Source organism: Gymnoscopelus microlampas, assembly GCF_963454915.1.
Source record: "Gymnoscopelus microlampas genome assembly, chromosome: 8".
Classification (NCBI taxonomy): domain Eukaryota; kingdom Metazoa; phylum Chordata; class Actinopteri; order Myctophiformes; family Myctophidae; genus Gymnoscopelus; species Gymnoscopelus microlampas.
Window position 1 is genome coordinate 12806738 of NC_139945.1, and position 24273 is coordinate 12831010.

The 24273-nt window shown below is 42.9% G+C and overlaps 2 protein-coding genes across 2 annotated transcripts in view; one reads left to right on the top strand and one right to left on the bottom strand.

The window, feature by feature from the left end:
- Nucleotides 1-24273, top strand: part of LOC311049831 (galectin-4-like) — a 459606-nt gene that overhangs the window by 37086 nt on the left and 398247 nt on the right. The window lies entirely within an intron of this gene.
- The window catches only part of axl (AXL receptor tyrosine kinase), a 57059-nt gene that overhangs the window by 13969 nt on the left and 18817 nt on the right, over nt 1-24273 (bottom strand). The window contains exons 5-10 of the mRNA XM_084065116.1: nt 21655-21735; nt 20968-21083; nt 14070-14250; nt 3183-3322; nt 2354-2498; nt 801-818 (exon numbers count right to left, since the gene is read on the bottom strand). Of these exons, the coding sequence (XP_083921242.1) occupies nt 801-818; nt 2354-2498; nt 3183-3322; nt 14070-14250; nt 20968-21083; nt 21655-21735 (681 nt within the window). The remainder of the gene's footprint in view (nt 1-800; nt 819-2353; nt 2499-3182; nt 3323-14069; nt 14251-20967; nt 21084-21654; nt 21736-24273) is intronic.

The following is a 24273-nucleotide window of genomic DNA, read 5'->3' on the forward strand; positions in this document are numbered from 1 at the left end:
GGTATTCGTTCTCCATTTGGAAGCTGAAGACCTTAAACGTTTGAAACCTTGTCTTTCATTGTATTGATGCTATTTTGTTGTGTCAATGGAACTATTGTATGCATTGTGTGCATTGCTACTTTGTCTCATTCTCCAGCTCTGCTCCAAATGCCAAACATCCAACATAGCTGATCTACAAGCTTACATCGTGTTGCGAAGTGACGCGTTGTTTGAAAATGTTTGAAAATGTATGAACATTTTTCAACATGGACGTTTATGCAAAATAATTGCGATTATCTCAACTAATGGCCATGTAATAATTGTGACAGGCCTACTCCTCTCAACCCCCTCCCATCCTCTCCTCTCATCCCCCCATCCTCTCCTCTCCCCTCTTCCCCCCATCCCTCTTTCTCTCATGTCCCTCTCTCATTCTTGCGGTGTGAATAGTGTGTCTGACTCTATTAGACTAAGCAAACAGAGATGCTACAGAGCCGAAGTCTCTTCTAAATATTTATGGAGCGCATACCCCCCCTCATCTCAGTTTCTCTCAGCGGTCATCATCTCTTCTCCTTTCTCTCTTCCTTCCCTTTTTCCCTGGAGATTCATATGAAGGGAAGTAGAGGTTTCAAAGACGGTAGAAGGAGAAGTGCTTCTGCCTTGTGATGAAAACACCGCAAGATCACTTCTACTGTGTGTGTGTGTGTGTGTGTGTGTGTGTGTGTGGGCGCGTGTGTGTGTGTGTGCGTGCGAGAGAGAGAGAGAGAGAGAGAGAGAGAGAGAGAGAGAGAGAGAGAGTATTAAGTGAATCAACTGTTACTCACCTATAGACTTCTCAATTCCTGTGAGATAAAGAAGCAGATCATAACATTATGGTTTATTGTTTTCAGGTTGATTACCACTACCATTTCAGAGAAAAAGAAAGTACAAAACAAAACAAAAACAAAACAAAACATGCACTTATTCTTTCATGAGCTCCGCTGTTTTCTGCTATAGCTTAAACACATCTCAAAACTACGACTTTGACATCAAAGGGGAGGCGATATCTATTTCAGTATCGCTATTGTTTTCCCTGAAGATGAAATAAACCTTCAAATTATGACCTTCAAATGTTGACGTTCATCTAGAACACAGAAGTTCACAGACGTTTTGGACAAACAGTGTTCTATCTCTGTCAATAGATATCTTTTATTACATTGTTTTTGTCTGTCTGTCTGTCTGTCTGTCTGTCTGTCTAAAAAGTCTGGGAACCACTGCTGTAGATATTGCAGTAGGTATTTTTGGTGAGCGACACACACTGTCATACGCCGAAGTATCTTTGCCTACGGATCTAAAACAAGAGACAGATGGTAATGTGTTTAACAGAGGACTCAAACTATGGTTGAAATCAAATCAACTATGCCTCACATGAATAGTTTATGACATTGGAATGATTATATGTACTTTTGTTTCACAAGTTAATGTATTGGGGCTGATTTTGATGATGTTGAAGTCTCACTAGGGCGGCAGTGGCTCAGGGGTAGAGTGGCCGGGTAGAGTGAACTGGAAAACCACAAGGTTCCCAGTTCGATCCCGGGCTGGGGCGCTCCCCTAGAGTTAGTGTCGAAGTGTCCTTGAGCAAGACGCTGAACCCCTAATTGCTCCCGATGAGCAGGTTGGTGCCTTGCATGGTTTCCTCCGCCATCGGTGTATGAATGTGTGTGTGAATGGGTTAATGGCACAATCAATGTAAAGCGCTTCGGATAGAAGTGCTATATAAATATATAAATGCACCATTTACCATTTTACCATCACTACTGTATGTCACTTTCTTTTAATGTTGTTTTTTGTTGGTCCAATCGGTATGGTAGAGTATGTTCACACAATATAACTTATACAATTGGGGGTGGTTGTATTTTGTCTCCCTGCTCTTCTATTGAGACATTTAGATCGTGTCTGTCTCACCACATAGGATCTGACATGAATTTTGACCCGATGGTCAAGATTAAATTTATCCCCTGAGCAAGCACACAGGCTCTATTAGCTCAATGGTAAAAAAATGCAGCACTTGCGCAGGAAACCACATTCAAATACGGGTTAGAAGATGAAAGTTACATTGTGCTGCTTTAATTATTACTATCATATATATACAGTATATCTTTTTTTTTTAAACTTGATTGGGTTTTACACTTGGCTATAATATTGGATAAGTAAAGTTGCCATTATACTAGTGTTATTCTATTTTAGAAAAGCCTCCTGTGGACAGGTGTTGAAAATACATAGCACTCATGCTATATACACTTTAAACAATGCATCTTGTTCGTCCAATGTGATTGTGATGTCCATGTCAAATAAATAAACATAAACATCAACATGACATAAATGATGAGCTACTCACCGGGGGTGATGAGGGTGAGGGTCTGGATGGGGGTGCAGGGTCCTTGCCCCGCCCCCGTGTACGAACACACCCTGAACGACACATTGGACAGGGGGAGAGACAGGTTGATTGACACATCTGTGTCCAATCCTGTGTCCAGAAGGACCTGTTGACCAAAACAAAGAAGAAAAATAAATGTCTTAAATGACACAGATCAGTATTGACTGTGACGTGACACTCTGTGTTACAATAACAAAGACAAATTACATTTTAGTTAGCTGAAATAAAAATCTAAACAAGGCTTTACAAAACAAAACAAAAACATAACATTAACTAAGAGAAACTGTATTGTGTGCTAGTTTTTGTCTTTGTCAATTTATTTCATATACGCCTAGTTAGTAGCCTATATTGTTTGGATTTTCTTCCTGCCAGTTTAAATTGTGAATCCATTTTTAAAGTGGTATGAATTTTGTTTATATTACCCAACACTTCTTCTGACCTTTTTTGAATATTTCTCTTCGCCTTGCCTACTTGTTGTTAACTAGTGGTACGAGCTCTTGTTTTATTGTTTTATTGGATCTTGTTTATTCGATACACGTATTTGTTTTAGCTCTTGCTCATTTGATTTTCCTATTTGTCTCATCTGTTTAAGAAAGTAGCTGATATATTGCACTTTTACCTTAGCGCTAGGTATACTCTTAGTTGCTTGTTTTAGAAGAGAATGCACTTAAGACTTCTGGTGATTAGTAGTTTCGTTCCCTACCTATGTTGAATGCACTTATTGTAAGTCGCTTCGGATAAAAGCGTCTGCTAAATAACTGTAATATAATGCAATGTACGTGTGTGCTACCTGCTCGGTGTTAGGAGTGCTGTACTCCAGCAGGTATCCCTCTAGGGCTCCATTGAGCTTGCCAGGAGGTTGAGTCCACGCCACCAACACGTCGGTTCCATTCAGGACAGCGCTCACATTGGCTGGAGGGTTGTCTGGCACTGAAACACACACCACATCACACCACCATCACTATCGATTCACTGGACAAAGGATGTTTACACATAATGTTATGTAGGGGCCAAAGTGGCCAAAAATGGGGTGTGCGGCAAAAAAATGAAAAACTAAAACGGTGACACTGTCGCAACGTGTTGTGAGCTTTTTGGTTTTAGTTACGTTTTTTAAGCCATTTCACACTATAGGGGAGAAGCAGCCAGTGACTTGGTTGTTGTGGTGTTGCCGGCATGGGAAAGGTTTGGGAAACCCTGGTGTAGCCTGATGATCATCTGTAATTTCTGCCTACCAATACATCTGGTGACGTTTTAAGAAAAACCTCCACTGACAAACCTCCCACTTGAAAACCACCCCTGATACAATCGTCCCAATATGATGGACCGCCCTAAAATATTTGCATTGGCTCCGCATTGATATTAGGTGTCCCCAGATGTAGCGCTAGGCAGAGATCTCCAATCACCATGGCTACACCAGACCAACAGACATGAGGAACTGTGCTGGGTGGGTCGCTCACAGAAAACCCACTGAACCAGGAAACATGTACAAAACAGAAAAAGAACAGGTCATTTAGCCTATTTATGTACCCTGTGCACAGTCTTTCTTTACTAGAGCCTGATGAATCACAATAATAATAGGAGTCTGATAGCAAGAACAAGAAAAACATTCACAGGAATGTTGACAGGTCTATGGAGTATTAAAGTGGTATTTCCCTTTAAAACACTGTACAGGGCTCATTTTAACTACTCTACTACTCGGATCTATACTCTGGCTTTTGTGTGCACCGCAGACAGCTGTTAAGTTACTTGATTCAATATTTAGATATTTGATATTCATTTTAATTACTCACGCATTACATTAGAAGGACAATATCAGTCACCAGAACCAGGGATGTGTGTTTTCAATCTAGTCTATCATGGTTAAAATGGAGTTTGAAGTTACAATATAGGGTTTCTGAGGAAGGGTGTCTGATAAAAAACAATATCTAGTATCTAAATATTAGAGCACGTACAGTAGTAGACCCCAGCAGTGTTTTAAAGTGAAATACCCCTGTATTTCCCCTTATGGGGAGGAAGATGACTCTAGCATGTCTCCTCCTGCTCAAACACATGGTGGATGTTCAGCACGCGACACCCACTGTATGAGGGAGGATGAATGACACTGATCCTCAGCCCAGTGCGGAGGGCCGGCCGGCGGGCCGAGGGGTCAGCTAGGCGTGCGTTTGTTTTGACAGCCGTCAGCCTGTATGTGGGCTGTGTGTGTGTGTGTGTGCGTATGTGTGTGTGTGTGTGTGTGTGTGTGTGTGTGTGTGTGTGTGTGTGTGTGTGTGTGTGTGTGTGTGTGTGTGTGTGTGTGTGTGTGTGTGTGTGTGTGTGTGTGTGTGTGTGTGTGTGTGTGGAAGGACAGCTTGGTGGACAGACAGTGTGTGTGGAGGAGGTTCTTTTTGCTTTATTAGGGCAGAAAGAGAGAGACAATACCGTTCATCTGAGACGCTGTCTGTCTGTCTGTCTGTCTGTCTGTCTGTCTGTCTGACTCTCCCTTTCTTTCCTCTCTGTCCCTGGTTTTTGTAGCTTGCTTGCGTTTTTGTCTTGTCCCACCCCCCCTCCCTTTCTTAATCTTTGGACCAATAACGTGCAGAAGAAATAGAATACCATGCTAGAAACTGTTTGAAAAATGCACACACACACGCGCATGCACGCGCCCGCACACACACACACACACACACACACACACACACACACGCGTCAATGTGAGTTTGGGAAACATGGCCCAGTCTACACTCTTTCTCTCTCTCTCCCGTTCTCCCCCTCTCCCTCTCTCTCTCTCTCTCTCTCTCTCTCTCTCTCTCTCTCTCTGTCTATATGGATGATGTTATCAGGAAGTGTGTGGCTGATTGTTTCCACATGTGGCCCCGGTGAGGACTGACTGCCAATGGCAACAAAAACAACCCCCATAACCTCCATCATCCACCCATCCATCCATCCATCCATCCATCCATCCATCTATCCATACACCCATCCATCCATCCATCCATCCATCTCTGGTTGTGATTATCATTCTATCTGTGTGCATCTTGATATCCATACGTCTCTCCATCTCTTAAGCTGTTTCTGAGCCAAATCTCTCTCTGTCTCTCTCTCTCATTCGTTCAGCGTGATTACACCCTCCTAGTTCTCGTCTCTCTCACATTTGTCTTTCTTTTTTTCCCACAGAAACAGAGTAATGACTTCAAGTGAACCAAGACGCTGAATGTTGAAAATGGCTGTGTAAAAAAAAAAAGAAGGAAAAAAAGGATCTTTCTGAACAGAAAGTAAGACGTTTGGGGGAAAACTGAACAAAGAGAGATACACAAACATGATCTATGAACTGCAACAAAAGAGGAAACTGTGCCATTTTTGTTCCTTTGTCTTTCACATTGAAACAACTTCATATTCGTCAGAAAGTAAACACTGGGTTTAGACGACATTCACTCAACGCTTGAAGCAGTTTCTGTTCTAGTATCTCAACATCACAAAGCAATAGTTAACAGTACAAAGGCCACAACCATATATATATATATTTAAAGTTACTGCGATCCTAAGCAGGGGTTCCCAAACCTTTCCATGCATAGGAACCCCAAATAGCCATAGCCTCTGGGTGCGGCCCCCCCCATTGCACAATGGCATTACCACATGAACCCTATGTGGGGTGAACATTCGACTGAAATAGCCAATCTATAAGCTCACACACCACGTTGTGTTGTATATGGGGTTTAAGTGGTCAGAAAACTTTGTAGCTACACTTTGTAGCTTTCATGTCGATGACTTCTATTGAACAAAGAATTGCACCCTGTTGCTTTGTAGCCGCTGGTGTGGACGTAGCAGATTCGGCACAAACATGGGGATGAATTCATTCTACTATTATGCCACCAAAATGTGGAATGCCTTACCAACAGCCAAGGGTGAGGAGCCAAAAGACTCCACACCCTCCTTCAAAACAACCATAAAAGAGCACCTGTCTGCAATTTGCAACTGGACCTAGACAAGTCTTCTAGCTTGCCAAAATAAATTATACCCTTGATTAATTGAATACATAGGACCACAATGGAAACAAGCCCTCAGGGCTTTTTTTAAATATTTTATCAATATTGTATAACTGTACCTCTGTTTTTTTTACTATTTTGAAATTTTAAAATAGTTCAAATAGCCGAAACTACAAGCTCACAACGTGTTGATGTAGATCGGCTATTTGAACTATGCAAAATAGTAAAAAATGCCTACAAAAATTAGACATAAGGGGCAAGGCAAATTAGGGCCCATAATGTATGTTCAAATCCATGTTTAGGCCCTATTTGAACTGCCCACACATACAGTATAGACTGCACTTTATTTATTGATATGATGTCATAACTGCGGTTAACCAGCCACATTACAAAGGTTACACGTTTACAAAAATAAAAGTCCAAATGCCCATCCCTACATCATAACCCCACCGTGTGTCCTTTAGCCCAGTGGTTATCAAAGTGGGGTTCCTTTAGGGGATTCCAGGGGGTCCCCAGCTAAATTATTGATATATAGGAACTAAATGGACCCGGAAAGGGCTGTAACTCTGACAGTGTACACATGGAACCATTTGTACACTGTCAAGAGTTATGGGGGTCTGTGGCCTAAATTATGTATTCCAAGCTTCCTTGAAATTAAAAAGTTTGAGAACCACTGCTTTATCCAAACCAGGGTCTGGGGGGGTGGGGTCAAACCCCATGGCCCCACCCCTTTACCTTCCTAACATCCAATAACAATCATTCTCTCTCGTTTTCCATAGACCCATAGAGAGAGAGAGTAACGTCACGCTTTGATCTTGCCGCAAAGCGGGCCGCTAAGGGCTGTAGTTCCAAACATTGGAACTTCCTCATTGAGATAGAACGAGCATTTCTGCATTCCATGCTTACAATAGGAGTCAGTGCTAGTGTCGTCATTCTCAAATTAGATCACACTGGTGCTCCACATCAGGATGTTTTAGTTTTAGCGGTTGATATCAACAGGACAGGATTCAGCATGATGAGGCTGTTGTTTAACGTTCACTTCTTCATTCTGTCCCCCGCTGGTATTAAATGGGATTAAATGTGACGCAAATGTGTGTGTGTGTGTGTGTGTGTGTGTGTGTGTGTGTGTGTGTGTGTGTGTGTGTGTGTGTGTCTACACATGTGTTGCATTACATCATCGTGGCCAAACATCCACCTCCTCCAAGCATCTGGGTTTTTCGAGGGACTTTGTTCCCATGACGATGAAGGGAAAGCTCTGAAACTATTTTAGGAGTTCACATCCATGTAACAAACTGTTGTTTGTTGTCGGGCAGAAACCTCTCATCTCCATATTTCAACGTTTCAAAAAATATTAGTTTTCAATAGCTTTAAGTAAAAGTTTGCCTGTGGGTTTCATAAATATTGAACCAATGAAAAGTAGTAACAAGAACGTCTGACTAATAACTACATTGGATCAACTGGAACACAGGTTGTTTTGTTTTGGACACACAAGGTGTCCGTCCAACAGCAACAATTTCTTTGATTGATTGAATACTTTATTAGTCAGAAATAAAAAACAGCACGTGGTGGTACAGTAAAGGCCTTTGCAGACAGGGTGCGATTAGTCAATCAGTTTTTACCGCATGCGAAAAGACGCACAAATCGAACTGGGTTCGATTGGAAAAAAAACGCATCGCCGCATCGCATCGCCGCATGGTAAATTCGGAGCCGGTGTGCATGAGGTCATTGAGAACCATGTGTTCATTTAAAAAATTATGTTGTCAGTTTTTTCCGCGCGAAAGATCGCACCCTGTCTGCAAAGGCCTTAACCCATTAAGACCTGAGGCCGCTTCTAAACATTTTCAAAATCCTAACAGTTTTTCTGAAAAAAAAATAAAAAAAACAATTTTCACGATTTTTCAAAAATAGCAGATCTACAAGCTCATAGCGCGGCACTCGGTGCCGCGCTATGAGCTTGTATATCTGCTATTTTTTAATAGCCAAAGACATCTAAAGTGACACAGATGCGTTCCAGGTATCAATGGGTTAAGTCATTTTAGGCTAAAAGGATAACACAAAAATGTTTCCATTGTGGTCCAATGCATTCAATTCATCAACATAGCATAACACATGTACACAATAACCATCAACAAATACAAACAAACACTATTATGTACAAAGGAGATGGGAAAATTACATTGTGGTCCCCTAGAGGTATATCCTGATAGATGATTTTTCAGGCCAGATTTGAAAGAAACCAGTGTTACACATCCTTTAATGGATGGTGTCAGGGCATTCCACATTTTGGTGGCAGAGCAGTAGAATGAGAAAGTTCCCATGTTTGTTCTAGATTTGGGTGGAACAAGATCATGGTCCCTCTAGTGTTGTGGCTGTGGATGTCACTCACTTTGGAGAAGTAGTTAGTCAGGTATGAGGGTATGGAGGGCACTGCCCCTTTGACTATCTTAAATACCAATCCCATTTATATTTGCTAAAGCGTGTTGACGGAATGTGTTAACGCCACACATTAAAGAGTTTTCCTGTACGTATTGTACTTATTGGTTGCAGAGATACAGTACATCTCTGGAGCTACTTTAAGATGTGGCTCGGTTCCTTTGTCCTTTGTTTCGTTCAGACTGCACACACACACACACACACACACACACACACACACACACACACACACACACACACACACACACACACACACACACACACACACACACACACACACACACACACACACACACACACACACACACACACACACACACACAGATGTGTTTGCGCTCCTCTTGTTTAGTTTCAGAGAGACATGGAATTATGAGTCAGCTGTGCGGCTAAATGATGATGAACCTTTTCCATTCTCCTACTGAACACTCTGTGGATGAATGGTGCTCCTACCAGTGTTGCCAGATCTTACGAGAGACATAAGCAACCTGGCAACCAAAAAAACTGAGCTGTGCCAAGAGCGCTTTAAACCTATATACATCGGCTATTTGAAAATAGCCAATCTGCAAGCTCACAATGCAAGTGAAAAATGTAGAATGTTTTTGAAACATTTCAAATACACAGATATTGTATGGGCGTCCCTGTCACAAAATATGTTTCAGTTGGGGGTCCGTGGACAAATTAATATTAATTTGGGGGTCCTTGACATGAAAATGTTTGAGAACCACTGGTTTAAACAATAATGGAAAACATGTTGAAGACAAGGCCAAATAAGCAACTACACTTTAAAAACAAGCCCCCCCCCCAAAAAAAAACCCCGCAACAACCTGCAACCACTAATATTTACAAGCGCTTTACAGAAAAACAAGCCCAAGCTCACTTATAATAAGCAGACATGGCACCACTGGCTCCTACTAAAGAGTGCTGAGGAGCTCAATATGAACAATATCATTACTGTCAGATGACCAGTGGTGGAAAAAGTACTCAAACATTTTACTTAAGTAAAAGTATCTATATTGCAATGAAGAAATACTGATGAGTGACAATGAGTGACATACAGCAAAGGCCGTCTGGCTCGGGACTCAAACCCACGACGCGCTGTCAGGCTACTTTGAGCCTATAGGTGCCTGGACCACTATGCCAGCTGTCCAGACCCGGAATTCAAATTTTACGTACAAAAGTATTGGCATCAAAATGTACTTAAAGTACCAAAAGTAGAAAGTACTCATTATGCAGAATGTCCCCATTTCACACGTTTTCAAATGTATACAAATCTTTTGAAAATAGCAGATCGTCTATTTTCAAATGGCCGAAATGTACAGTAGATATAGGGCTGAAGTGGTTAAATGTACAGTAGATATAGGGCTGAAGTGGTTAAATGTACAGTAGATATAGGGCTGGAGTGGTTAAATGTACAGTAGATATAGGGCTGAAGTGGTTAATGTATGTTTTGTAAGAAATATCAAAATCTACAAAGTAATAGTAACTGAAGTTTCAAATAATTGTAGTGGAGTAGAAGTACAATATTCTGAGATGTAGTGGGGTAGAAGTAAAAGTATTGAAACTGGAAATACTGCTTAGTATAGTATGATTGTGTCTCCTTGACAACGTTTGAGAACCACTGATCTACAGTAGGAGCATGACAGGCTCTCTCCATCTCATGGCTCCCCTTTGCTTGTTGTTTCAACCGCCCACTCTCTCCTGATCCTCTCTCTCTCTCTCTCTCTCTCTCTCTCTCTCTCTCTCTCTCTCTCTCTCAGTTTTTCCCACAGTGTCTCGCAGGGCTCTATGTTCCCTTCCTCTTATTTTTGGCTCCTGGAAAGTGGAACCACGGGTCATCTGGGGCGGACCATAAGAAGAAGAAGAAGAGGAAGAAGAAGAGGAAGACTGAAAGAGGAATGCGTGGTGGATCAGAGAGAGAGAGAGATGTGAACGAGAGAGATAGAGAGAGAGAGAGAAAGAACGGGTCCAACTCGTTTCACAAAGCATGCAGGAAATACATTCCTCTGTTGAGTTTTAAGGATGTGAGAACGGCCTACAGTGGGGGGGGGGGGGGGAGTCTCTGAGATGATGTACTGTACAACATGTTGAGGAGTGACTGACATGTTCTCAAAACGTGAACGCACACACGAGTATCAGAAAAATGACACGTGACGCACGCACACACGCCAAACAGCTATATCTTAAATATTGGTTTAGGCCAGTGGTTCTCAAACCTTTTAATGTCAAGGACCCCCAAATTGATATATATTTGGCCGCGGACCCCCTCCCATCTGAAAATTATTCAACTGCTATTTTTGAATAGCGAACATACAGTATAAATGGATAAAGAAAGAGGTTAAAATGATTTTGCTGGGGACCCCCTGACCATGCTTTGAGAACCACTGGTTTAGGCAACATCCAAAATATGAATGTCATAATGATGTTGTCCACGCTATAAATATTATGATATTCAATATCATCATCTACTTAGTAGATGATGATATTGAATATCATAATATCATAATATTTATAATATAATGTGCAATATCACTATATAGTAGATTCTACTATATAGTGATATTGCACATTGAAAATCCTAACTGTAGAATTGTGCCAACGGGACATGTTCTCGGTTTCTGCCTGACAGCAACGCTATATTGAAAGTCCTAACTGTACGATTATGCCAACAGGAGCACGTACGCACAGGAGAACACAAAAAACATATTTTTTTCCTTTTTCTTTTTCCAATTGTACTTAAGATACTTTGACAGATGAGCTTAGACGAGTCATACTCCAGCACTTCACCACACGGAAAGAAAGACTGGAAAAATACACTCTCTCTGCCTCTCTTTCTCTGTCTCTTTCTGCCCCTCTCTCTCTCTCTCTCAATTCAAAGGAGCTTTATTGGCATGAGAAAACATATATAAGTTTACATTGCCAAAGCAAAAGTGGAATAAAACAATCAAATACAGATATGTAAGAAAGTAAACAGAGCTGTGTTACATTGCAACGTAGAGGGAAAACTATCTTACGAAACTATACAAATTGTACATTTTCTATCAGAAACAGTTCCATCTCTCTCTCTCTCTCTCTCTCTCTCTCTCTCTCTCTCTCTCTCTCTCTCTCTCTCTCTCTCTCTCTCTCTCTCTCTCTCTCTCTCTCTCTCTCTCTCTCTCTCTCTCTCTCTCTCTCTCTCTCTCTCTCTCTCTCTCTCTCTCTCTCTCTCTCTCTCTCTCTCTCTCTCTCTCTCTCTCTCTCTCTCTTTCACCCTTGCTGCAACGTTCACTATCTCTGCCAGACCCCTCCTTATCTGGTATTCTTATCTCACATCCTCACACCATTACCTCACATTAAAGGCTGACTAGACACGCCGCTAGGAGAGCTGCCAAAACTAGGATGAAACAATATTGTTTTAAATGACACAATCTGACAAGAAACATTACCCCTTCTGAAAACAAAATAAAGATGGTTAGAAATTTGAGTCATATCAAGAACAGAAACGTTTTTTTCTTCTTCTTGGAACCCAGCAGAAGTGGCTAATTCGTCTCCGCTAAACCACACCTTTCCTTCTCCATTTCAGCCATTTTGTTCTGAATTCCACTTCTCCCTGCTGCTGCCTCTGTTGTTTACAGCAAAAAGCCTGTCCTGAAATATCTCTTGTTCATAGGCTACTGTATAATACGGCAACGTACGGAAAACCCCGTCATCGCTCGCCGGCCGTGGTTGAAGACTCCGTGCTTTTAGTGTACTGTAGAGAGGTTCTGCCCTTTTTTCCATTGCATTCATCCAGGGATAGAGACAGCATGAGTTGGCATGGAAAAAACTCCCCTCAGGTTTTTCAAAACCCAAACAGACTGCAGCCCTAGCATTACTGGCATTAGCCTGACACAGTTGTTTCTTTTTTTTTACCGCCAGTCCCAAACTGAGGGCCTTTCAAGAGAGCTTACACCCTCTCCCTCTCCTATACCCCCCACCCACTTTTCACTGGCCCTCTCCAACCCCCACCCATCTTCCACACACTCGCCTAGCTCTGCAAACGCAGAAGTAGCAGCAATATGTTACTTTGACTTAACCACTTAATCCCTACATACTTCGCGGTGCGTCGAATAACGGAAATAGCCGATCTACAAGCCCACAACGCGTCGCTGGTGCAACGTGTTGTGGGCTTGTAGATCGGCTATTTTCAGTGCGCGACACCCACATGTAAGTGATTACAACTCAGGCTTTAGCCTCTCCAACCCCCACCCACCTTTCAAATTCTCCATCTAGGGTCTGTCCCTCCCTCCCTCTCTCACTCCCTCCTTTATCCAAACCTGGTTCTGCAGAACGCCGACCGTTTACATTTAAAAACTGGCCTGGTATTTCTGAGAGCCACAGTCAGCGTCCAGTCTGTCATCCAGGCAAAACAACACAGGTTTGGTTATTGTGGTGGCTGACAACATCGTTCCAACAAAATATAACTTAGTTTGAACCACATTAACCCTGGTGTCCCTATTTTGGGGAGAATCTTCCCGAAAAACACGACAGCATAGAGTGCATAGTACCACATGTGCCCTAATGCCTGACAGGCAGCGACTCCCCCGGTTTGATTCCCGGCCGGCCAGCCGGACCATTCACTGTCTGTACTCACTCTCCTGCTCTTTCTCCATCTTTCCTGTCTCTCTCTCCGCTGTTACCTATCCCATAAAGGCTCAGAAAAGCCCCCAAAAATACTTCAAAGTTACTTTAGTTATATTACTTTCAAAATCTCTCCCCTTGGCTTTTCTACAAGCTCACAGCACATTGCATATTGGCACTTGGCACGCACGCACGCACGCACGCACGCACGCACGCACGCACGCACGCACGCACGCACGCACGCACGCACGCACGCACGCACGCACGCACGCACGCACGCACGCACGCACGCACACACACACACACACACACACACACACACACACACACACACACACACACACACACACACACACACACACACACACACACACACACACACACACACACACACACAAATCCATGCCCGCATGCACACACATACATCCATAGTGAAATCAAATCATGTCCAACCCACAAGGGGAGGTAAATGTAATTTTCCCATCTCCTTTGTTCATATAGTGTATTTGTTAATGACATTTGTTGATTGTGTACATTTTGTATGCTACAGTATGTTGATGAATTGAATACATAGGACCACAAGGGAAACAAGTCCCCAAGACTTTTTTGTGTTGTACCTTGTGTTGTTTACATTTCTGACTAATAAAGTATTCAATCAATCAATCAATCAATCAATCTGCTCCTACCTCCTTCCTCCGTCTGGAGCTCCAACCAGGGGGTCCACTCGGAGGGTCCCTGGCTGCTGTGACAGGCCACTCTGACAGCGTAGAGGCTGTGAGGGGCCAGGTCCTCCACGAGGTGCCGGGCGGGGGGCACGTTGATGTTCTGGTTGTGTATCAGTTCATCTGAGTCCCCAGAGTGCTTGGCCTGCATGGGGCAGAGAGACATAATCACATTATACACCATAACATGAGTCTGAATGACATGATCTTTTCTTAGCTTAAGACCTCATGTCCGGGATTTTAACCCGGGTCTTCCTGCTTGGGTCGCCAAAAACTTCTCCTGCTCTCACAAGACGTAATCCCTGCTTGGCCGGGGGGGGGATATTGGACTTATGAACCTCAGGCAGGGTTACTTGTCAACTAGTAGTTGTCCTACCTGACACCAGGGTCTAAATGTCTAGTAGGGAGACCTCCTCCAATACCATTGCAGCCATACTCTCAGGTACACAACAAAAACTGTTCCGAATTCCAGCTTTAAAGCTGATCATCTGGCTTACATATGAACACTCTCAGAGTTAAATGAACAGGGGTTCAGGTTGGCGGTAGTTGTGTAAAAACGCCTTTTAAAGCGTATTTCTCAGCTGGAGACTCATTTTCCCATGTGGATGTGAGCCAGGCTCAGCGAGGTGCAACACTCACAGAAAGCACAGCGTCATCAACAAAGAGAGAGAGACATCACAAACAGAGAAACCTGCTGCCTTTGCAGAATACCCTCTCAGTGGTAAACAGGTTTAAAGAGGCACACAAGGGAGAAAATGAGCTCCGTCCGCCAGTAACAACGCTGAGAAACCACATGAAGGGACTCCAGTCTGCACTTATTGTTCTCAGCTGGTGACTCATCACAACACAGCTACCGGCGGCTGCACGCATATCGGACGGTTTTAAAAACATCACAGGTGAAAGATGTTTTCAATGGACTTTTCTGTTTCATCTTTCTTTAAAAACATCACAGGTGAAAGATTATTTTCTATAGTGTTTTTGGCTTCGTCTAAGAATCCCAGAATAGGCCTGTTGGGTGGTGGTGGCTAGGCACGACAGTAGGCATAAACAGTCTGCATCACGGCTATGCACAACAATAAAAGGCAATGAGTCTGTGTTTCCTTATTTGACAAACGGTACATAAATGCATTTTCCTTTGATGTCTGACTATTGATCAACAAAAACATCCATTATGCTTGAAATAAAGGAAGAAATTATTATAACTCAAACAGGTTTGAGCAAATACAAATGGGATTGGTATTTAAGATAGTCAAAGGGACAGTGCCCTCATAACCCTCATACCTCTAACTACTTATCCAAAGTGAGTGACACCCACAGTAGAGCCCTGCACAACCATGCTTTCTTAATCCCGCTCCTGCCCGCTCCCGTTGGATTTCTGACCGCTCATTGCGTGCCCGCAATGATTTTATTTTTGACGGCCCGCAGTTCATTCCTGGCCGCCGCTCCCTCCCGCAACAAAAAATGTAATCCCATTTAGTCCTGCATCATTTTATCATTTATACTTCCATTGAAAAACATTACAAACAGAGAGAAACAGAATGAGATTGTGAGCGGGCGTGCGCGAGAGAGGGGCTGTTTATTTGTGTGGAGTTGCTCACAGATAGAGGGAAAGTGTTTATATTGCGACGGGACATATGTTATATAGGTATATATTCAGTGGTGGAAAGTAACTAAGTACATTTACTCAAGTACTGTACTTAAGTACAATTTTCAATACTGAGAGAGGCTGTCCACAGTACAGTAGGGGAAATTACTTCTCCTCTGCATGTAGGCATATATTCATATCTTGCTAAAGTATATATATAAGCTCTATTTTTTTGCGGGAGGATGCAGGATTTTGCGGGGCCCGCAGGTTTTATTTTGACCGCCTGTTCCCGACCGCGGGTATTTAAATACCGCCCGCACCCGCAAGATTTGCGTTGGGTCCTGTGGGTACCGCGGGATCCCGCTCCCAATGCAGTGCTCTAACCCACAGCCACAACACTAGAGGGACCATGATCTGGTTCCACCCAAATATAGAACAAACATGGCAACATTCTCATTCTACTAATTTGACACCAAAATGTGGAATGCTCTGACACCATCTAGCCTGGTAAACCCTCCCTCCGGAAATCTCATTTCCATTTGATTTCAGGAGTGAGTCTGGCCTGATCGCCCATTCTGCAATATTGGCTGTGGGCTGGAGTTGGGCGGGAGTAATACCGTTGACTGACAACCCCTTCAGCCAATGATCGTTTTTCCCCTTCAGCCAATCAGCAGTTCACCAGACTAACGTGACGCAACGGGACTTTTGAGACGGCCATGCCCAAAATAGGTTGCCTTATTGGGATACATGTGTGTCACTGCCCGCCCCGGCCGGTTCTCTGAATTTTTATTTTTAAATAGGCTCTGTCATGATTAATTGACCACATATATGAAGTTAAACAACTAAATTCTATCCAAACGATATCTTATAAGTAAATTCCGTGCCTCAAAATAGAAGTTTGAGAGCTTTTTGCAGTAAAAAAACAGCGGAGAAAATAGTGGACTGAAAAATCATCTATCAGGATACCACAAGGGGAGGTAAATGTAAATTCCCATCGAAAGGAGGTGTCATTCACTGCCGCCATTTTATGCATATCATTTTTATGCTATGTTGGTGAATTGAATACATAGGACCACAATAGAAACAAGTCTATTATCCTAGGGGAGTAATAAACCATGAGTGATTGATTTGTTGATAGGCAAATGAATAGCTTGTCTTAGGTGGGGATCAAGGATACATATTTGTTATATATATATATATATATATATATATATATATATATATATATATATATATATATATATTTATATATTTATTCTCTATTCTTACCATTTTGGGGGTGGCAAAAAAATGTTTGTGGTGGGCGGGGAGTGCCAAAGATTCCTCTATGCAGGACAAATCAAGGCAAACAGTGGGTTTGGAGAGGAGGTGGGGTTGATAAGACACAACGCGCTGGTCAGAACCGAACCGGTATAAAGTTGTGATTACGTTGTACCTGGTCTGAACAATGAGGACCACAGTCTCAGTTTATAGTAACACAACAATATAACACCCACTTGTGTTCAAACCGAGGACACATAAGTGGATAAGTGGATTATTATGATCGAACCCAATGTACTGTACGCCTCAGGGAGAAAAAATAAATGTCTTGGGAGGGAGTGGATGCAATTAGCAGCAGAGCTGGTCAGCTTTCTTTAGCGGAACCGAGGAATGTTTATGAATGAGGAGAGAGTGTGTGTGTGTGTGTGTGTGTGTGTGTGTGTGTGTGTGTGTGTGTGTGTGTGTGTGTGTGTGTGTGTGTGTGTGTGTGTGTGTGTGTGTGTGTGTGTGTGTGTGTGTGTGTGTGTCAGTCAGAGAGAGGAGTCATGGCTGACTCAGAGAATCAGCGTTCAGCCAGTAAACAGGCCTGGTTAATGTAATAAGCTCCCATGCAGTGAGTCACCCAGTCAGAGCATTCCCTCAGTCTGTGTCACTGTCCGCCATATACCTGCTGTCACTGTCACCGCCGCAGCACTTCCTGTTGTTCTGCCACGCTCGCTCTTTCTGCCTTCCTGTTCTTCTTTTCCTTTATCTATTCATTCATTCATTCATTTATTTAGTTTTGTCTTTCACCTTCAAATGCCTAATTTATGCTCCATCGCACAACGGTGTCACAGACTGAAATAACCGAACGACAAGCTCACAATGCGTCGCATCCGCAATGGGTCGTGAGCTTGTATATCGGCTATTCCTGGTGCCCGACATATGTCGTACAACAAAGCATAATGCTTTGTCTTCCTTCCTTCCTTTCTTTCTTTCTTTCTTTCTTTTTTTCTTTCTCCTTCCTTCCTTCCATGCATTTCCAGCCTTATTCATCCCTGTCTTTCTCTTGCAGTTTCTCCTAGTCGTACAATAAACTCCTCTGAACGGCACAATGACGCATTAAAATTCAAACATTTCTCCACATTCTGCTGTAGAGCTGGCCCCTTGGCTTATTCCCCTGTGTGTGTGTGTGTGTGTGTGTGTGTGTGTGTGTGTGTGTGTGTGTGTGTGTGTGTGTGTGTGTGTGTGTGTGTGTGTGTGTGTGTGTGTGTGTCTGTGCGTGCGTGCGTGCGTGCGTGCGTGCGTGCGTGCGTGCGTGCGTGTGTGTGTGTTGAGGGGGTGGGGGTGCAGCAGCAGCATGGGGTATACGGGCGGAGGGCTCCGTCAGGGGCGGCTTTATTAGAACCAGACGTTTTGGGGTGGTGCTGCTGAAGCGCGGCGCAGTGCTCCCCTTTCTCCTGCAGAAAATAATGTTCCTTCTCCTCTGGCACAACCCAGTGACATGGCTGAACAGCCACAGACACAGAGACACACAGAGAGAGAGAGAGAGAGAGAGAGAGAGATAGAGAGAGAGAGAGAGAGAGAGAGAGAGAGAAAGAGAGGGAGAGAGGGAGAGAGGGAGTGTGTTTGTATTACTAAACAACCAAATGGACCAAATGTCTCCCAACACAAGTATAGTGGAATATGAGAAATAGACTTTGTGAGAAAAATAGCATTTTTCGAGCGAGACGTTTACAATTAGGAAAAGATATCGGGTTGCGGTTATAGGTTTAAGATTAAACATTTAGATGTTTTTTTTTTGTAGGGATTAGAGATTGAGTTATGCCTGATTTTACACTAGTGTCATGCACCGGAAAATAGCCGATCTAAAAGCCCACAACGCGTTGCGTTGTAGATCGGCAATTTTTCGGCTTTAGAAATTATGGTTAAAAAGAATTGTATTTTTCTAAAAATGGCATTCATGAAATCACTGTCTTAAAATGTTGATGTCCTCACAAGTACATAACACAAATACACAGAACAGGACGGAGAGACAGAGGGAGAGACAGAGAGAGAGAGAGAGAGAGAGAGAGGGAGTGGTCCAACATCAGATTAGCGCACAAGGCCGCTTTCCCAGAGTGAAACCTGAGCCCTCCGCTCCGTGAATAAAGCAAAGCGAGGGAGGGAGGGGTCAACAAAGAGTTAAAGGAAAGAAAGAAAGAAGCAAAAAGAGAAGAAAAGCTCTCTTTTCTCTCCAAGAATCCTCCGTAGCAAAGCTCAGGTCATGCTCAGTGGAGAGCAGTGGGGGTGGGGGCCCATTTTATAGATCCATAGAGTGATGTGTTGTTTAAAGTGCTCGCCAAGAAGAGGTACCCGTAAAAAGAACAAAATATATAATAATAATAATAATCTCCCCCGTAAAAGTGGCCCCGTCACACGGAAGACTGTATTATAATCTAACTTGAACTACCTGTTGGAACGCATTGAAGTTCCTCATTGTTTAATGAAAGAACTACGCTCTACACTACAGGTTCTGGCTATAGCAACACAATGTGTTGCAAGCATCGCAACTCTTCACATTGTTGAGCTTGTAGATCGTCTATTTCGAGCGAAGATATTTGGGAGTAAAACGAAAACAGGAGGTGACCTGTCCTAGTATAGAGCCCGGGGGGGGGGGGGGGGGGGGGGGGGTCAACTAAGTATATAGGGTTTAAGTGGTTATCTCACTCATGCCAACAGCATCCATAATCAGGATATACCACCGCCCGTTGTGTGTATAATAGCTTATCATTGTAAAACACAGAAATAAGCACTATGGTGTTCAGGCCATGGTCCTGGGGGGAGGGAGCGCAATATGACCCGGGTAGGGTATGAAAGACCCTTACATACGTACAAACTCCATAGCTACTCCCCTACCTCCCCACCTGCACAACAGGCCACCTCGCACGCACAAACCCAACACAACATAAGACACTACAGATACAGATATACATACAGTAACAGTTCATCTCATGTAAAACACAGTAAACCAGCTCAGTGGCCTTGGTTAGTGTGTCTGCCCTGAGATTGGGAGGTCGAGGTGCAGTCCCCGGGCTGGGTAAGTCCCTGCGACATAGCGTCATCATGTCCAGGGGGGTGTACTTGTACATCATGGCTGGGGGATGTTCATGTCCATTAAGCTGCCTCACGCTACAGAAACAGGAGATGCCCCTGCCCCTATGGGCCTTACAGTATGGACCACATGGCTCTGGAACTGTTGGTTCCCAAGGCTACTTACAATTTACAATGTAGGCATTTAGCAAACGCTCTTAATCCAGAGCGATTTACAGTAAGCAAGGACAACACGAGGTAATACATCAAATCCATAGAAATAGTCATCTGGATCATAGCTAATCCAAGAACCTATCATTAGTCTGTAGAACAGCAGAATATCCACACAAAAAAAAATCAATAATCGAATTGAAACTGTAGGCTACACACTATAGGATGCCAGGTCAACAAATGAACCTGGCATTGTCTACATAACATGCTATCTAAATGACATTTTAGCCTTTGCATAAGGCTGCATGGTCGTCGAGGCTAGGGCAAGTGCTACGGGCTAAGGTGGAGTCTGAAGAGGTGAGACTTCAGATTACGGCTGAAGATTGGGAGTGAGTCTGCCATTGCAATTTGGGGCTCATTCCACAGTTTGGGAGCCAGAAGGGAGAAGAGTCTGGGTATCAGATACCCATATGCATTCATCTTAAAGCACAGTAATCACCTGAGTGCATTGTAGAGTAACTCACTCAGAGCTGAAGGGCTCACACCAGTGGTTTTCAAACATTTCGTGCCCAAGACCGCACCAAAGGACAAGTCAAAATTTCAAGAAACAACAGGATTCATATCTGTGCAAAATAGCCTCTATAACACCTGTTATCAATAGTTGTATATATTGGAATAATAATGTGAGGTCATGAGAAAATCCCACGGCACACCTCACGGCACCTGCCTCGGCAGTCGACACACCATTTGGAAAGCACAGGCTCCTCAGACCTCTCGTGTACATGTGTGTCTCACCTGAACAGAACAGCGGATGATGGGGTAGTCTCCTCCGAAGCCAGGGTGCCACGCTACCAAAAGACTTGTCTGTGTGATCTCCTCTGCCCTGAGGTTCTGAGGCCAAGATGGAAGAACTGGGGGGGAAAGCCACAAGAAGATTATAGAAATAAAAATGATTTATTATTAACCCATTAAGACCTGAGGCCGATTCTACAAATGCCTTCTAAATCAGTAGTTCTCAACACTTTCAAGATTGTCCAAAGATGTTCAAAAATAGCAGATGTTTAAGCTCAAGCTTGTATATCTGCTATTTTTTAATAGCCAATGCAAAAATCTAAAGTGACACAGATGCTTTTCCCAGCTTTAATGGGTAATCATAAATAAACTTTGGTCCTCTTACAACGACTCTGGTCGTTCTCAAACTATTTCAACTCAAGGACGCCAAAATGTATGTATTTGGCTGCAGACCTCCATCCTAAGATATTTTGTGCCAGGGCCCCAATCATAAGAGAAGATGTATATTGTTTAAAACATTTCGAAATATTCCAAAATTATTATTAACAATTCTTTTAGCTGAAATATAAATTACGGTTTAAGTGGTTAAACTGTTCTCTATTTTGCTGGGGACCCCCACGGAACCCCCTCAAGGACCCAACTGGGGGTCCCTGGACCCCACTTTGAGAAGCAGTGTGTTAGGACACATACCAGTGATTGTCCCGGAGGCAGAGGTGGCCACTCCTTTGTCGTTATGAGCCTCGCAGGAGAAGGTGCTGGTCCGGTTCAAACCTGCACACACAAACGCAAAACCACACGAAGGTGTGAAAGCGGAAAACACCTGAGTGTCACTCAAAATCAGCAGCTTGAGGTGGGAATAGTTGGAGCTGGCAGCTGTTCATTTTTCTTTTTTCAGAGTGCCAAACTGAATTTGATAAAGTGAACAAAGGGCCAAACATTGGACAATTGAATTGAAAATTAACTATGTTAAAACTGCAGTAGAGTACTTGCCAGGCTAGAAGGCCTTACAGCTGCATGTGTCACACTGGTGATAATGAAAATATAACTTACATAAAACAATCCACCTCAGTGCAGATTTATACTTTGATGTACAGTATTGTGTGCCAAAAATCAGCCAATCTACAAGTGTGCTCATACAGCAGTATCTTTTTTACATTTTTTTCTATCTTTTTTGGGCTCTTTTCTGGTCCCGTTCAAACCTGAATAAAAAAAAAAGTAAAACAAGTCATGACACAAAACGGGAAAGCCCTGAGCATCATTCAAACTCTAAATCCCCACTCAGCAACTCCAGCTAGGCACAAAGCCAGATTTATATGCCGTTGTATGTGGCTGTCGTGTGCCAAACATAGTCGATCTCTTAGCTCATCACGTCACAACACACTGCGAGCTTGAGGGTTGCCTATTTTGGGGTACTTTCTGATCTTGTTCATACCTGGCCAGACAAAAGGAACAGACACACAGGTGTGAAACCAATAAAGCCCAAAGCGTTGCTCAAACTCCAAATCCCGACTCAGCATCCGGAGCCGGGCGTAGCGCTGGCGTTAAGAGTTCACACACAGGTTACAGCATTCAGAGAGAGTTCAGTGTCCCGTAAGGGCGAGAGGGTTTTTTATCTGTGATCATTATGGTTAGCATTAGCGTTAATGCTTTTATGTTGATACAAGCGTGTATGTGTGGGAGAATAATCCCTAGTTGGAAATGGAAGCCAGCTGTCACCTTGAGACTCTGGAACATTTTCTTTTACTTTTAACATTTTGAAGGTGTGCTCTTTCATCTGTGAAGAGATTGCCTCCATGCTGTATATTTTGGATGGGTCTTTGTGTGTATTTCCTCTGACGCACATGGAGTCACCTTCCGTGTGAAATGTAAACAATCTAAACAGAATGTCTCTCCAACTATTTTAGTTAATCAGAACATTCATTTCCAGGTGATATACCAATGTTGTCCAATCAGGAGAGAGAACCCATTTATCCGCTTCAATTTTACATTGTTCCAGTTCCAATTTTGTCTGCTAATTTTATGTTTCATCAAACACTTCCAAATTCATGTTTTTCCTATACCCTGTATGAGTTCTCTCTTCTGATTGGATTAAACTGGTATGTATTTTCTGTTTACTAAACAGCTGGAGAGACAGGTAGACCCCTGTTACAAAAATGTAACTTACACAAACTTCAAAGGCCCCAATCCAGGATTGGTTTGAACACATACATTAGGGTTATATTACTCACATTCAATATCAAGTTGAATGAATTCAGTTTGATTTGTAGATGGAAATTGTACAATTTGAAACTTGATTTTTTTTTGGGGGCTTTTATTTACCTTTATTTGGATTGTACAGTGTAGAATGACAGGAAACAGGAAGAGAGACGGGCAGTGACACGCAGCAAAGGTTGTTGGGCTCATTAGAGCCTATATGTGGAATGCGCTTTAAGGCGCCAAGCAATTTGAAACCTTCGAATCAGTTTCATATCGGTTTCACTACTGTGTGTGCAAACATTACCAACGTAAACAAACCTTTACAGCCTCAAAATACAATGTGTTTATTGGTTGTGTCATGGTGTTAGTCATTCTATCAAGCGCTCAGTCAATCACCTTGAGAATTAACAGAAATGTCTTGGCTTGTTTACGTTTGTGAACCATTAGAGCTGCAACTCATTAATTGAATCAATGTGTATGGTAGAGGATGTTTATCATAGCTCCAGAATGCACCCATTTTTGGCCCACCCAAAGTACCTAAACTAGGATCCCAGGTAAACCAAGAACCTGGCATCAGTCTAAACAATATACTATCAAAGTAATAATCTGTACATTGAGGACACCAGGTAAACAATGAACCTGGCAAATGTCTAAATAACATGCTATCTACATTACATGTTAACCTCATGGTCAAGAAAAAAACAAGCCTAAGTAACAAAAACATGAAAACATAACTAGGTCAAGTGCTACAGGCAAAGGTGGAGTCTGAAGAGGTCTTCAAGTCTGTCTATAATGTGTGTACTGTATGGCTGCACCTAAATTATATACAACATTGATTGTATATTGACTTGACTACACACAGTTGTAAAATTAATTTATTAATTTGTAACCCTGAGAGTCTCTCTCAGAGTCTCATACATGGACCCTTTACGGCAGGGGTCTTCAACAGGGGGTCCAGGACCCCTAGGTGGTCCTCAGAGTTACTATAGGGGGGTCTCCAAATCTTTGTGTGATAGGACCTTTTTCTTTTATTTACATGAACCACTTGAACCCTAGCATCCCTCTATTCTGTGGGGAACATTAGCCAAAAATAGCAGATCTACAAGCTCACAA